We start from the raw sequence: 16,466 nt of genomic DNA on the forward strand, positions 1-16,466 counted from the left end.
ATGCAGAGTACTTTAATATATAATCTTGCCTTTCTTTAGTGTTACGCATTGCTAGATATACCTCTCTATTATTCAGAATATTTGACTATCTGGCAACCTCCTGGTCCCAGGGCTGCCAGGTATGAAAGAGTTGACTGTGTACCAGCTGGTGCTGGGAAATCACACAATTTTCCAAATGATAAGTAGCTGCAATGGGCTAACTCTTCAAGCTGGTTTACAAGTGTATTTGTACATATACTTGTAAGAGTAGGTACAATTGTGTTTGAATATCTGGTCCTGTGTATTTATTCAAAGAAATATGCAGATTACACCACAAATTCCGCTACAATTCTCAGTCTCTCAGCTTTAGCGGAAGTAGTGCTATCAATCTCTTGCTGAGATACAGGTGGCTCAACCATTAGCTAGTTGATTTATGTTTGTCAATTGGGGCCTCACTGATATGAGGACTTGCAATGCATATTCCTTTCAGCAGATATAGGAAAAGATAAGTAAGTAAATGCCCATGCTATCATTCTAAGATATTGTTTTATCTAATTATTTTCCAGTACTACAGCACCTCATTTTGGCCAACAACCTACCTACCTTGGCCAGCAACTTTAGTACAACAGGACTCCTTTGCTGCTTGTTACCAGTACTCGTACGTCTACATTTTTAATTTGAGAAGCATTTCAGCCCTCTGGCACCAAGAAAGTTAAAATAATATAAGTGACTAAAACTTAGAATTTTACTTACTATTTCACATTCCTTACAGGTATGACCCAGTAATTTTCTTCTCTCTTCTCTCTTCCGAACCACCTCAACATGGGGAAAACCTAACACAGTATTCTTTCTGAAAAGCAAAGGGAAAAGTCACTGGGGGCATGCCTACACTACTCTGAAATACAAACTATCAGATGCATTGACTGCAGAATGCACCAAAATGCTGCATTCTAATTACCTCATTCAACAATTTCAAACAGAACTATGTTCATATAAACTAGACATCTTTTAGTCTGCACCAGCAGCATCCACATGGGGCCAGGGTAGAGCAATAATCTGCTGCACTCTGTGATTTACTCCCCATAGTCTACACATTATCTTAGACATTATCTTAGGCTTTACTTTGATAATTTATTTCTGTCTTAAGAAATTAAGGTGTTTATTAACCCAATGACGCAGACAGCACCCAGCCTACGTTTAAACTGCAGGGAACTGTCAGCAAAAGATATGCAAATTGTGCTCTGCATTTGCATGCCTTTTGCTGACGGTTCTGTCAGGGCCAAATGTAGTGAAAAGCCCCTCTGTCAAGACATACCTTATTCTTCATGGCACAAAGTACACAGCGATGACCCGGGAGAATGCTTCTGCTTTTCTGAGTGGTCTTGGAAAAGCAGAAGCATTGTTTGCATGTGGTAGACTACTGCAGATAGACCTCCAGTCACTCAGCAGAAGTCTAATTTAGACACAGCCCAAGGAAATAGCAGGATTTCACTGGGACAATCTAACAGTTTATCTGGAAAACTTCAGCCTCCTGATAACTAGTATATAAAAGGCCATCTTTCAGATCGGAACATTAAGGCATAATTTGTAGCCAAAAGAATTTGCTGTGTTTTTAAAAGTAAGTTGTCTTACATGTGCCTATGGCCCTCTGTGTAAACCAGAACATTTAATCTCTACTTAAAAATTGTGAATTGTACTAATTCATGGCCTGCCCAATTTAAGATTTCAATTATTTTTAGTAAAAGCTTCACGAGTGTCATGATGTTTCTAACTCTGTTTGCTCCAACTGTATGGGATTTTTCAATTTTGCAGTTTCCTTTTTCAAGATGTCAGTCTCTTTCCTTTGTGAAGTGAAAATAGGGTATAGAATAGATGAGTAAGCCATACAGTAAATAGAGTGCCTAATGGTATTATGTAGAGCTCTCAATTAATGTGTTAACACCTGCAGTTAATGGACGGCAGTCTCAATGTTAAAAACTTAACACCGGTTAACTGACAGCCCTAATTTACACCTCTATGGAGTGTTCTGGGAGTTGGTCAGGCAGGCAGAGCCCGGGCATAGGAAGTGCTTGGTAGTGGCTGGGATCTGGGAGCGGCAGCAGAGTGCTGGTTTCAGTTTTTCTGCTGGGCAAACATGAGCAATGGGGGGATCCTATACAGAGAAGGTGGCTGTAGTGACCCCACTTTGCACCACGCTGCCCTACCAGGTTTCCACCACTTCCTGCTGTGGCAGCAGCAGGAAGCAGCCCTCCATGGCCACAGCCGTTCCCGGGCCCCTGCCTGTCGCTCTGCTACTATGCTGCTGGTTAATTTCACCCCCACCCCTCTGTAGTAGGCATCCTTCAGTCTGCATAGACTGTGGATCGCAGCCTTTATAGTTTCAATTGAGGACTTCATTTACAGCGTCTATTGTGACTATGAAGACCCACATGAGAGTGACAGTCCTTGCTGCATCTCTTGCAGATGTGGTGGATGTCTGGCAAGTCCTTAGTGTGCTTTCTGTGCGCTCGCTTCTCCTCTGCTAGCTATCTGACCTCATCTCGCCCTTCTGAAGGCCCTTGTGTAACCCCTGCCTCCATCTGCCGCGGTCGTCTGCTAGTTCTTCCCAGTTGTCCAGCTCGATGTCTACCTCTCTGAGGTCTCTCTTGCAGACATCTTTGTAGCGCAACTGGGGGCGTCCGGGAGGTCTTTTGCCAGAGGCTAGCTCACCATACAGGATGTCTTTTGGAATCCTTCCATCATTCATCCTGTGCACGTGGCCAAGCCAGCGGAGCCGACGCTGCCTGAGGAGGGGGTGCATGGTTGAGATTCCAGCTTGCTCGAGGACGGCGGTGTTGGCCACTCTGTCCTTCCATGATATTCCAAGTATGTGCCTGAGGCAGCGCAAGTGGAAGACGTTCAGCCTCTTTTCCTGGCGGGCATACAGGGTCCAAGTCTCGCTGCCATAAAGGAGGGTGCTGAGGATGCAGGCTCTGTAGACTTGCATTTTGGTGTGAGTGTACAGCTTGTTGTTATTCCACACACTCTTGTTGAGTCTGGACAGAGTTGTGGCCGCTTTTCCGATCCTCCTATTTAGCTCAGTGTCCAACGACAGGGTGTCAGTGATGGTGGACCTGAGATAAATGAACTCGTGGATGACCTCTAACGTATAGTTGTCAATGCTGATTGATGGGGATTCAGCAACATCTTGACCGAGTACGTTTGTCTTCTTTAGGCTGATGGTAAGCCCAAAGTCCTTGCACGCTTTGGAGAACTGATCCAGCAGTTTTTGAACCTGGTCTTCTGTGTGAGACACTACAGCAGCATCGTCTGTGAACAGCATGTCTCTGATGAGGACTTCCCACACCTTAGACTTAGCTTTCAGCCTTGCAAGATTAAACAGTTTCCCATCAGATCTTGTGTGCAGCAAGATGCCCTCTGTTGAAGATCCAAAGGCATGCTTCAGGAGGAGTGCGAAGAAGATCCCGAACAATGTCGGAGCAAGCACGCATCCTTGTTTGATGCTGCTCCTGATTCTGAAAGCATCCAATAAAGCGCCGTCATATTGGATGGTTCCTCTCATGTCTTCGTGGAACGACTGGATCATCTTGAGTAACCATAGAGGACAGCCTATCTTGTGGAGCAGTTTGAACAGACCACCCCTGCTGACCAAGTCAAAGGCCTTGGTCAGGTCAATGAAGGCTATGTAGAGTGGCTTTCTCTGCTCCCTGCATTTCTCCTGCAGCTGCCATAGAGAGAAGACCATGTCAACGGTAGACCTCTCTGCGCGGAATCCACACTGCGATTCGGGGTACACCCTCTCAGCAATCTTCTGGAGTCTGCCAAGGATGACACAAGCAAACAGTTTACCAGTGACGCTTAGGAGGGAGATTCCACGGTAGTTGTTGCAGTCGCTTCTTGTCTCCTTTGTTCTTATACAACGTTACAATGTTACTGTCGTGCATATCCCGTGGAACCTCACCCTCTTTCCAGCACAGGCACAGTAGCTCATGTAAGGGTTCCAGGAGTGTGTCCGCGGCACACTTGATTACCTCTGGTGGTATACCATCCTGGCCAGGGGCCTTTCCTGCTGCAATGCTGTCGATGGTTCTCTTCAGTTCATCCACAGTCGGTTCCTGATCCAGTTTGTCCATTACTGGTAGGAGCTCGACGGCATCGAGGGCTGCGTCAACCACAACGTTCTCGCGTGAGTGCAGCTCGGAGTAGTGCTCAACCCAGCGCTCCATCTGTTTGGCTTTGTCAGCGATGACTTCACCAGATTTGGATTTTGGAGGTGCCATTTTGTTCTGGGTGGGTCCTAATGCCTTCTTCATACCCTCTGACATCTGCTCTAATCAGCAGCAGGAGAGCTCGGAAGACCCTCGTCTGCCTCCATGAGGAACTTGGACTCTGGCATGCAGCCAATGCCCACGCCAAGATGTGCCTTGCGCCTGCTCCCACTCCCAGGTGTTTGCCCACAGCAGAGCAGGGGGCGGGCAGCCAGTCCACCCCTCAGCACATCTCCAGTTCCACAGTGCCAGCACCCCTGGGAGCTGCTGGCCACAAGGTCCCTCCTGGTGGCTGCAGGAGAGCTGTGGCTTGCAGCCTTGGTGACTCCTCACCCTCCTCCTTCGTGGGGGGGGAGGGGGGCACAGCACACCACTGTGTGCCCTGCTTCAAACAGGGAAAAGGCACAAGGGACTTGGCTTTACAGAGGAAAAAGTGCCCAGGAGCGAGCCTATGTGGGGCACTGTCCATTTCCACGCCCCCAGCTGCAGGGTGGGGCGCTGCCAGGAGAGCCTTTGATTAAGTGCCTGGAGGGGGAAATTAGACATTTGTGTGCCAGGCGCTTGAGCGTGCTTGTTTGGAGGGTGAAGCTGATGGCCTTAGAAAGAGAAAAAAGTAAGCAGGCAAAAACAGAAGTGTGCATCCTGGATGTCTTTTCAGGGGCATAGATTTTCCAAGGCATTCTTTTTTCTGGAGTAGCATGTTTCATCCCTGGTATAAATGGGGCACTTATAGGAAATCCGAAGCACATTGGGCAACATTACTGTTTAACGGCACACTAAATTTTTTTTAATCGATTGACAGCCTAGTATTATGAAATGAAGACTAACAGATTATGATGAAATGAGGAAATGAATAGAGAAATCCTAAGATACGTATTGGTTCGTTGAATGTTCCCATGTTCACAGGAATTTCAAAAAAGCTAGAAGGAGGGAGTAAAAAGATTGAAACACTGAAAAGCCCTCAACTTATAAGGAACAGACATAATTTTTGGCCTTGGAGGAAAACTACAGATGGGAGCCAGACAGCGACTCCAGTGAGTAGCAACAGGAGCAGCTAAACAAGGATCTTTTTCAACTTTGGACATTCTACTTGAAACTGACTCCCTCTTCCTTGTGCAGATTGCCTATTTACTCTGATTCACCCCATATTCCAGTCTCTTCATCTGCGTTCCACTTCACACCATCTCCTTCTTACCTTCTGGTCACCAGCCCTGTTTCTCTCCTTCTCCTTCCCTTTTATTTCCCGTTACCCGATCTCTTCTTAAGTACTATTCCCCTCCCACCAGTCATGGAATGTACTTGATGTTTGCCACCAGCACATTGCTTATTCTCCTTGTCAGCATTGTCCATTAAAATGTGAACATTTTGGAGCAGGAACCATCTACTATGCCATAAATTTATATAGTGCGTAGTATAATGTAACCCCGTTCTCAGCTGGCCCTTACGCACCACCATAATAAACATAACGCATCTTCATGATTGGTTATATGACATAGATTTAATCTAGAGATGTTCCAATTGTACACCTTCAGCTTCTTTGTAGGGAATGATTTAGCCATTTTATTTTATGAAGAGATAAGGGCTCTTCAGAGGGGAAAACTCAATGCTCTTACATTAATAAAAATATTTATTACCTTTCATCACTTTTAAAATATGGCTCCACAAAAGCTTTCTGCTTTGTTTTATCTTGCTTACCCTCATGCTCTGTAAATAAATAAAAACATGCTGTAAATCTGTTATTGAACTGCTTAAACCTAATGACCATAAAACGAATGGCCTAACTCTCCTGTATAAATTGTAAATTTATAAATTAAGTCAATTTTAAAAATTAGCAAAAATTAACCATTATCTTCCTGAACCAAACCACTTGTAAATTTCTCAATGTTATTATTTCACAACTATATACCCTCTACTGTGCTCAATGAGAGCACTGAGATCAAGCTTCATGGAATACATGGTTATCTTTGAGGCAACCGATAAGAATATACTTGCAGTAAGAGAAGTGTGGAATGGGGTGAGCAAGAGGATTAAGTGATAGTAGTGGGAGATGTAAAGTGGAATGAAAAGAAGGAAAAAGAGAAAGTGCAAAGCAGAGAGAGAAGTTTTCAAATAATTTTAGAAAGAGCTCCTTAGATTTCTCCCCCCACCCAATAAACTGATTTAGTAATTGCACTCAAATCACCCACTAGCACCAAGAATCAGTGATTCCTACGACAGACATCCTCCAGCACAGACCCTATGTTAAATTCTGCAATACTTCCTTGGTTCTGTGTGATTGCTAAATTATTTAATGCAGCAGTTTTTAAATAGATTTCTCTAATCCTCTTAAAATCCTACAAAACTGACTGAATTCACTTAGTTGGCATAATTCTGTTTTTAGTGGGACTGTCTCCCAATTAATAAGATTATCCTATAGTTTGAACAATCTAATTATTAACATAATAATTAAAGAAAAAATACCTGTACTACTCACTTGTTTGTATGCTTGCTGATGAAACTTCCTCATTTTCCTCCTCTTCCTCAAGAGGATTTTCTTTTTCACCACATGCTGAAGCACTGTTTTCTTCTACACAAGATTCATATTCCTCATATGATGTCCGATCAAACATTTCTGCAAAGCTGTCATTCATTTTTCTTTCTCCCTCTAAAAGCATGTCAGCATGAACATTCAAATCAGTTTTTCAACAACTGAATTCAACAAAACATGAGTTTTTGGTGGAGCACTAGTCAAAAGAACAGGGTTATACTTCCAGCTCTGTCACTGGGTTGTTAAAACAGGTTACTAAAATTTTAATTTTTTGTGTGCCTTGTTCTTCATCTCTTAAATATGGATTATGCTTTTCTTCATCAAAAAAACCACCTTGGTTGATGTAAGCTTATATATGCAAAGAGATGTAACAATAAATCCTTAACCTTAGCACTCCATGAAAAGACAGTTATCTGTTCTGTAACTGGTGTTCTTCGAGATGTGTTGCTCATGTCCATTCCAAGTTGGGTGTACGCTGGTGCACACCCAGTCACCAGAAGCTTTTTGCCCTAGCCAGTAGCCATAGGGTCAGTGCAGCGCCCCCTGGAGTGGCACCAATATGGCGACCAATATATGCACCGGCTGACTCATCCCCAAATCATTTCCTTCTTGCCAGCTACTCCGACAGTTTGGAAGGCGGGAGTGTTTTGGAATGGACACGAGCAACACATCTCAAAGAAAACCAGTTACAGAACAGGTAACTGTCTTTTCTTCGAGTGATCACTCACGTGCACTCCAAGGTGGGTGGATATAAGCAACTGCCTAGGAGGCAGGGTCAGAGCCTTGAAAGGAATCCTGGATAGTATTCATGTGGAGACAGCTGAGGTAACTGTCCCAGTACACAGGACAGCTAATAAACCACTGGTGGAGGAGAAGATAGATCAGAGTGGACACTGGCAGCTTGCTACTTCTGGCACCAGGCAGTGTTCCACCCCTGCTCAGAATCCTCCCACTGTGGTACTGGGAAACCGTTATGCTGTACTTGATACAGGAGACAAAGAACTGCCCCGTACAGTAGAGGAGAAGCCTCGTACCCCCAAGGCTGGAAAGTCTGCTGTCACCGCTGCGAGGAGGAAACGTAGAGTAGTGGTGGTCGGAGACTCTCTTCTGAGGGAGACGAAGGCGCCCATCTGTCGCCCTGACATTTCATTTCGGGAGGTGTGCTGCCTGCCTGGGGCCCTTATCCGAGACATTACGGAGGCGTTGGCGAGGATCATCAGGCCCTCTAACTACTATCCCATGCTTCTCATCTATGTGAGCACTAATGATACTGTGAGGTATGATGCTGAGCAGGTCAAGAGTGACTTCAGGACTCTGGGGGCACGGGTGAAGGGGTTTGGGGTGCAGGTGGTATTCTCCTCAATCCTGCCTGTCAGTGATTGAGGCCCAGGCAGAGACAGGTGCATCCTAGAGGTGAATGCCTGGCTTCAAAGATGGTGTTGCCAGGAAGGCTTTGGCTTCCTTGACCACGGGATGCTATTCCAGGAAGGACTGATGGGCAGGGATGGTGTTCAGCTTTCGAGGAGGGGAAAGACCGTATTTGGACACAGACTGGCTAACCTAGTGAGGAGAGCTTTAAACTAGGTTCGACTGAGGCAGGGGAGCCAAGCCCACAGGTAAGTGGAAAACATGGAAATCTGGGTGATGGGTCAGAAATGGGAGGCAGCATGGGCAACAATGTCAGAGTAAAAAGAGGGTCAGGGCAAAACAGGGAGGCAAGATCAAACCAATATCTTAGATGCCTGTATACAAATGCAAGAAGTATGTGTAATAAGCAGGAAGAACTGGAAGTGCTAGTAAATAAATATAACTATGACATAGTTGGCATCACAGAAACATGGTGGGATAATACACATGATTGGAATGTTGGTATTGAAGGGTACAGCCTGCTTAGGAAGGATGGACAGGGAAGAAAGGAGGGAGGTGTTGCCTTATATATTAAAAATGTATACAGTTGGACTGAGGTGGAGATGCACGCAGGAGATGGACGTGTTGAGAGTCTCTGGGTTAGACTAAGAGGGGTAAAAAAACAAGGGTGATGTCCTGATAAGCATCTACTACAGGCCGCCTAGCCAGGTGGAAGAGGTAGATGAGACTTTTTTTAAACAACTAACAAAGTCAAGCAGGGCCCCAGATTGGTGGCGATGGGGGACTTCAACTATCCAGATATATGTTGGGAAACTAATACAGCGGGGCACAGACTATCCAGTAAGTTCTTGGATTGTACTGGAGACAATTTTTTATTCCAAAAGGTTGAAAAAGCTACTGGGGGGAAGCTGTTTTAGATTTGATTTTAACAAATAGGGAGGAATTGGTAGAGAACTTAAGGTGGAAGGCAGCTTGGGTGAAAGTGATCACAAAATCATAGAGTTCACAATCCTAAGGAAGGGTAGAACAGAAAACAGGAAAATAAAGATAGTGGATTTCAGGAGGGCAGATTTTGGTAAACTCAGAGAGCTGGTAGGTAAGGTCCCATGGGAAGCAAAGCTGAGGGGAAAAACAGCTGAGGAGAGTTGGCAGTTTTTCAAAGGGACATTATTAAGGGCCCAAAAGCAAGCTATCCCGCTGTGTAGGAAAGATAGAAAATATGGAAAAAGACCGCCTTGGCTTAACCAGGAGATTCTGCATGATCTCAAAATAAAAAAGGAATTGTATAAAAATGGAAACAAGGAAAAATTACAAAGGATGAATATAGGCAAACAACACAAGAATGCAGGAGAAAGATTAGAAAGGCTAAGGCACAAAATGAGCTCAAAGTAGCTACAGACATAAAGGGAAACAAGAAGGCTTTTTATAAATATATTAGAAACAAGAAGACGACCAGGGACAGGGTAGGGCCATTGCTCAGTGAGGAGGGAGAAACAGCAACAGGGGACTTGGAAATGGCAGAGATGCTCAATGACTTCGTTTCGGTCTTCACTGAGAAGTCGGACGAAAGAATGCCCAACATAGTGAATACTAGTGGGAAAGGCGTAGGGTTAGAAGTTGAAATAAAAAAAGAACAAGTTAAAAATCACTTAGGAAAATTAGATGTGTGCAAGTCACCAGGGCCTGATGAAATGCACCCTAAAATACTCAAGGAGCTGATAGAGTAGGTATCTGAGCCTTTAGCTATCATCTTTGGAAAATCATGGGAGACAGGAGAGATTCAAGAAGACTGGAAAAGGGCAAATACAGTGCCCATCTATAAAAAGGGAAATAACAACAACCCAGGAAACTACAGGCCAGTCAGCTTAACTTCAGTGCCAGGAAAGATAATGGAGCAGGTAATTAAAGAAATCATCTGCAAGCACTTGGAAGGTGGTTAAGGCAATAGGAAACAGCCAGCATGGATTTGTAAAGAATAAATCTTGTCAAACTAATCTGATAGCTTTCTTTGCTAGGATAACGAGCCTTGTGGATAGGGGAGAAGCGGTAGATGTGGTCTACCTAGGCTTTAGTAAAACATTTGAAACGATCTCATGATATTCTTATAAAAAAACTAGGCAAATAAAATTTAGATGAGGCTACTGTAAGGTGGGTGCATAACTGGCTGGATAACCGTACCCAGAGAGTAGTTCTTAATGGTTCTCAATCCTGCTGGAAAAGTATAAAAAGTGGGGTTCCACAGGGGTCTGTGTTAGGACCGGTTCTGTTCAACGTCTTCATCAATGATTTAGATATTGGCATAGAAAGTACGCTCATTAAGTTTGCAGATGATACCAAGTTGGGAGGGGTTGCGACTACTTTGGAGGACAGGGTCATAATTCAAAATGATCTGGATAAACTAGAGAAATGGTCTGAGGTAAACAGGATGAAGTTTAATAAGGACAAATGCAACGTGCTCCACTTGGGAAGGAACAATCAGTTTCACACATACAGAATGGGGAGAGACTGTCTAGGAATGACTACAGCAGAAAGGGATCTAGGGATTATAGTGGACCACAAGCGAAATATGAGTCAGTGTGATGCTGTTGCAAAAAAAGCAAACATGATTCTGGGATGCATTAACAGGTGTGTTGTGAACAAGACACGAGAAGTCATTATTCCGCTCTACTCTGTGCTGGTTAGGCCTCAGCTGGAGTATTGTGTCCAGTTCTGGGCACCGCAGTTCAAAAAAGATGTGGAGAAACTAGAGAGGGTCCAGAGAAGAGTGACAAGAATGATTAAAGGTCTAGAGAATGTGACTTATGAAAAAAGGTTGAAAGAATTGGGCTGGTTTAGTTTGGAAAAGAGAAGATTGAGGGGAAACATGATAGCAGTCTTCAGGTGTCTAAAAGGGAGTCATAAGGAGGAAGGAGAAAACTTGTTCTTCTTGGCCTCTGAGGATAGAGCTAGAGGCAATGGGCTTAAACTGCAGCAAGGAGGTTTAGGTTGGACATTAGGAAAAAGTTCCAAACTGTCAGGGCGGTCAAAGAGTGGAATAAATTGCCAAGGGAGGTTGTGGAATCTCCATTGCTGGAGGTATTTAAGAACAGGTTAGATAGATGTCTATCAGGGATGGTTTAGATAGTACTTGGTCCTGCCATTGGGGCAGGGGGCTGGACTCGATGGCCTCTCGAGGTCCCTTCCAGTCCTAGTGTTCTATGATTCTATGATAGGACAGCTCTGTCTACGGCAGCATCCTCCCTCCTGTACTGCATCAATGCACTGTGAGCTGTAAACGAGTGAAATGAGGACCCGGTGGCTGCCCTCCAGATGTCATGGATAGGCACCTGTGCCAAAAAAAGCTGCAGAGGAGTCTGCCCTCAAGTGGAGTGAGCCCTGATCAGAGGAGGGGGAACCCCCGCGAGCTTTTAACACTCCTTGGTACATGTTACTATCTAGGAGGAAATCCGCTGGGAGGAGACCGGAAGGCTCTTCATCCTATCAGCTACTGTCATGAACAATTGTTGTGTCCTTCTAAAGGACCTAGTCCTGCCCATATAGAATGCCAGTGCCCTTCTTACATCTAAAGGTATATAAACATTTTTCCCTTGAAGAGGTGTGAGGTTTTGGGTAAAATACCAGTAAAGACATGTCCTGATTAACATGAAACACAGAGACCATCTTTGGTAAAAATGCAGGGTGAGGTCTCAGTCTAACCTTATCCTTAGGAAACACTGTGTACAAAGAATCCACTGAAAGTGCACTCAACTCAGTCCCACCTAGCTAAGGTTACTGCCACCAAAAACGCTGTTTTGTGACTCAAACAACAGAGAACAAATTAAGAGGCATTAACAGGTGTATTGTGAACAAGACACGAGAAGTCATTCTTCTGCTCTACTTTGTGCTGGTTAGGCCACAGTTGGAGTATTGTGTCCAGTTCTGGGCACTGCAGTTCAAGAAAGATGTGGAGAAATTGGAAAGGGTCCAGAAAAGAGCAACAAGAATGATCAAAAGTCTAGAGAACATGACCTATGAGAAAAGGCTGAAAGAACTGGGCTTGTTTAGTTTGGAAAAAAGAAGATTGAGGGAGGACGATACCAGTTTTCAGGTAACTAAAAGGGTGTCAGAAGGAGGAAGCAGAAAACTTGTTCTTCTTGGCCTCTGAGGGTAGAACAAGAAGCAATGAGCTTAAACTGCAGCAAGGGAGGTTTAGGTTGGATATTAGGAAAAAGTTCCTAACTGTCAGGGTGGTCAAACACTAGAATAAATTGCCTAGGGAGGTTGTGGAATCTCTATTACTGGAGATATTCAAGAACAGGTTAGATAAATGTCTATCAGGGAAGGTCTAGACAGTACTTGGACCTGCCATGAGGGCAGGGGGCTGGAATCGATGACCTCTCAAGGTCCCTTCCAGTCCTAGCATTCTATGAAGATCCCATGGGTGCAAGGGTGCCCGAACCTGAGGCTTGATTCTTCCTAAACTTTCAGAAACCTTTTGACTATGGGGTTTGAGAAAACAGAAAACAATCCATGACCCAGGTGAAAGGCTGAGATAGCAGCCAGGTGCACCCTAAAAGAGGAGAGGGATAAGTGCTCCTGCAATAAACCCAGAGGTAGTCTAAAATTGGGATGGGGGTTTGCAAGGGACATAGCCTTCTGTGAGACACCCAAACCGAGAACCTTTTCCATTTAGCCACATAAGTCACCCTCGTAGAAGGTTTTCTACTATTTAACAGTACTTCCTTTATGGGATCCGAACAGACCAGATCCAGGTGTCTCAACCACAGAGCATCCATGCTGTGAGGTGCAGCGACTAGAGATTGGGATGCTGCAGTCTCCCTCCTTGTTTTGTCAACAGGTCCAGGTGGATTGGCAATGTCATCAGCTCGCAAATCGACAGGTGAAGGAGGGTCGAGCACCAGTGCTGGTGTGCCCATGCCAGTGCCACTAAAATGATCAACACCCTGTCTGACCGAATCTTGAGGCAGACTCTGTGGACTAGTAGAATCAGGGAATGCATACATCAGCCAGACTGACTATGGAACACTAAAGGAGTCTGCCCAGGACCCCGAGCTCTATCTGAGGTAAGAGCAAAACGTCCTGCATTTCGTGTTGAGGTGGGAGGCAAACAGGTCCACCCGGGGATGACCCCAGTTCTGGAAAATGGAATGAATGACCTCTGGGTGGAGTGACCCCTCATGATCCATAAAGGACCTGCTGAGGTGATCTGCTAGCAAATTGTGCACCCCAGCAGGTAATAGGCATTCAACAGGATACCGTGCTGTATGCAGAAATCCCAGAGCATTGTGGCCTCGTGACACAGAGGAAAAGAGTGTGCACCCCCTTTTGTTGATATAGTACATTGCTGTTGTGTTGTCTATTCTGACTGACATGGAACGCCCCACCAGATTGGCCTTGAAGGTCACACATGCTAGTCTGATGGCCCTGAGCTCCCTCACATTTACATAGAGTCGAAGGTCCGAATTGCTCCATACGGCTTGGGTTCGGAACTGACTCAGGTGCACTTCCCACCCCCGGTCCAAAGTGACTGTCACTAGAGAACGGAGGGCTGCTGGGTGGGGGGTGTGTGTGAAAGGAACTCCTGTGAGGAAGACCTGCTTGTCCAACCCCCAGTGCAGGGCTGACAGAGCGTACGCTGGCACTGTAACCACCAAGTCTAAACTATTTCTTACAAGGTGATACACAAACACCAGCCACAATTATAAGAGGTGCATTCTCAACCTGGCCTGTGGAACCATAAAGGAGCATGCTGCCATGTGACCCAGCAGGCGCAGATAGCACTTGGCCGTCGTGGTGGGAACTGACAAGATATCACAGATGACAACTCCCAAGGTTCTGAACCTGTTCGTGGGCAAGAATGCCCTGGCACATGTGGGTGTCCAGACAGGCTCCTATGAACTCTTTTGACTGAGATGGAAGCAGTACAGACTTTGTCTCATTGATCAGGAGAGTGAGGCTTACGAACATTTGTCAAATCAACTGTACATGCTGAAGCACTTGCTTCCGAGAGTGCCCTTGACCAACTAGTCGTCCAGGTACAGGAACAGTTGCATCTCTTGCCTGTGTAGGTGCGTTGCTACTCCTGCCATGCATTTAGTAAAGACCTTGGGGCCGCAGACAGACCAAAAATGAACTGTGAACTGATAATGGTTTCTATCTGCCATGAATCTCAGGAACCTCCTTTGAGGAGGATAAACTGAAATATGAAAATACGTGGCTTGTAAGTTGAGAGCAGAGAACCAGTCCCCCATTCCAGCAACGGGAGCATGAGACCTAGGGATATCATGCCAAACTATCTTTTTCGCTAAATTTTTGAGCCCTTTTAGGTCTAGAATAGGTCTCAAACCCCAATTTGGTTTTGGAATTAGGAAACAACGGGAGTAAAACCCCTATCCCCTGAAGGAACTTCTTCTATGGCCCCAGAACCAAGGAGAGATTGCAATTCCTGCCGTAGCAGGATCTAGTGAGAGGGGTCACTGAAGAGGGACAGGGAAGAGGCTGGAACGGGGAATATGAAGAGAACTGAATGGCATGTCCCTGCTCTGCCATACAATGGACCCATTGGTCTGTGGTGATGCTGCACCACATATTGTAGAAGGGGGAAAGGCAGAATGAAAAAAATGGGGATACTGGACTGGGTGTAATAGGTTCATTGCTCCTGACTGTGCCATCAAAACTGTAGGTTGGTTCCCTGTGGGCCTTTTTGATGGCCATGATACTGTTGGATGAAACAGCACCTGCCCGTCCTATTTTGCCTTCTGTTATCATCCCTTTGCAGTTGTGGAAACTGTCTCTGCTGATGGAGGTTAAAGTCCCTGTGCTGACTAGCAGGCATATGTAGGCCCAGAGAGCACAGGGTGGCCCTGGAGTCCTTCACACTATAGAATCTTTGATCAGTTTTGTCCAAAAACAAAGTTGGGCCATCAAAGGGGACGTCCTGAACCATCTGCTGGACCTCATGTGGTAGCATCCAGTGCAGCCTGTAGAGCCGCTCTAGAAACCAGTTTGTAGTCCATGACCACCACTGTGAAGTCCTGCTTGGCTTCAGGTGGCACCAGTTCAGAGAACCTCGGGAGGGCACTGACTGTGTTATAAGCATATCCACTAACCAGGGCTTGCTGGTTAGCAATTCTTAACTGTACCCCACCCATCGAATAAACCCTTCCTCTCACAAAGGTCCAAGTGCTTAGCATCTGTTTTTTTGGGGAGGGACCCTGGAAACCTTGGCGCTCTCTGTGACTTGCAGCATCTACCACCAGGGAGTTGGTACAGGGGGAGGAGGTAAACAAGTGTCCATTGTCCTGGGATGGGACAAAGTACCGTCTCTCATTCCTACAGGCCTTAGGAAGGGCGGAAGCAGGAGTCTGCCAGACATTCTTTGCCGTGGTGGCAATTGTCTTGATTATGGGCAGAGCCACCCTGGTGGGCCCCATAGAGGACAAAATGTCCGTGACCAAGCCCATCTCATCACAGACCTCTTCAGCCTGCAGTCCCAACTTTTGGGCCACTCTCCTAAGGAGTTGCTTGAAGGCCCTGCCATCCTCCAACATTGGCAAGGCCAAACAGCCTGCTACCGCCTCATCTGGAGAGGATAATGATGACAACCCGAGTCTGGAGCGGGAGGGTGGCAGGGATCTGTCCTTGCAACTGGCCCCCCACAGGGATTATGTGGTAGCTGGGAGGTGCTGTGCTAGGTATGGGCATGGGTGCCATCTGGCCAGGAAACCCCAAGACTGGTGGCTCAAATGGCACCAGTGTCAGGCCTTGTCCTTGAGCCTGATCAGGTTCCTGGTCTGGTCCCTGCATTACTGGCACTGAAGGGATAGGCACCAAGGCTGTCGGATCCATTGAGGTCCAGCCCCGCTGCAAAGTGGCTGATGTTGACGCCGATGAAATGGAGGCAGGCAGCCCCACAGTGTTCACCGGGTCCTGCTGCTGTTCCAGCGGTCGGGTTCCCAGTGATGCTGACAGTGCCAAGTGTGGGATTGGTGGGACCCCCAGCACTCTTGATGTTACCCCCATGCCCTGGGTCTGCACCTCATAAGAGGCCCACAGGGTACAGAAGGGCCACTGCTGTGCACTCTGTGAAGTCGGCAGCCAACTCATATCGTCCAAACGACAACTACAGCGCCTGTGATAGCTATGGCGTGACACTCTTGTGCTCCCACTACGTCCGGAGCTCGAGTAGAATGAGTCCACCTCTGACGCTGACTCAGAGGCAGAAGACCACAGCAGAGCCACCTGTGTGGGTGCTGGTGCTGGAGCACAGGACACCTGGAACTGGCCCGCTGTTGCTCCCTGATGGGATAGCACCAGAGTGCTTG

At 46.2% G+C, this 16,466-nt stretch overlaps 1 protein-coding gene across 4 annotated transcripts in view; it reads right to left on the reverse strand.

The window, feature by feature from the left end:
* Positions 1–16,466, reverse strand: part of RBBP8 (RB binding protein 8, endonuclease) — a 108,538-nt gene that overhangs the window by 27,979 nt on the left and 64,093 nt on the right. For all 4 annotated transcript variants that reach the window (XM_074987293.1, XM_074987292.1, XM_074987294.1 and 1 more), the window contains exons 15-17: positions 6,721–6,891; positions 5,882–5,951; positions 733–829 (exon numbers count right to left, since the gene is read on the reverse strand). In XM_074987293.1, the coding sequence (XP_074843394.1) occupies positions 733–829; positions 5,882–5,951; positions 6,721–6,891 (338 nt within the window). The remainder of the gene's footprint in view (positions 1–732; positions 830–5,881; positions 5,952–6,720; positions 6,892–16,466) is intronic.

The sequence above is a fragment of the Carettochelys insculpta genome, chromosome 2, assembly GCF_033958435.1.
Source record: "Carettochelys insculpta isolate YL-2023 chromosome 2, ASM3395843v1, whole genome shotgun sequence".
Lineage (NCBI taxonomy): Eukaryota > Metazoa > Chordata > Testudines > Carettochelyidae > Carettochelys > Carettochelys insculpta.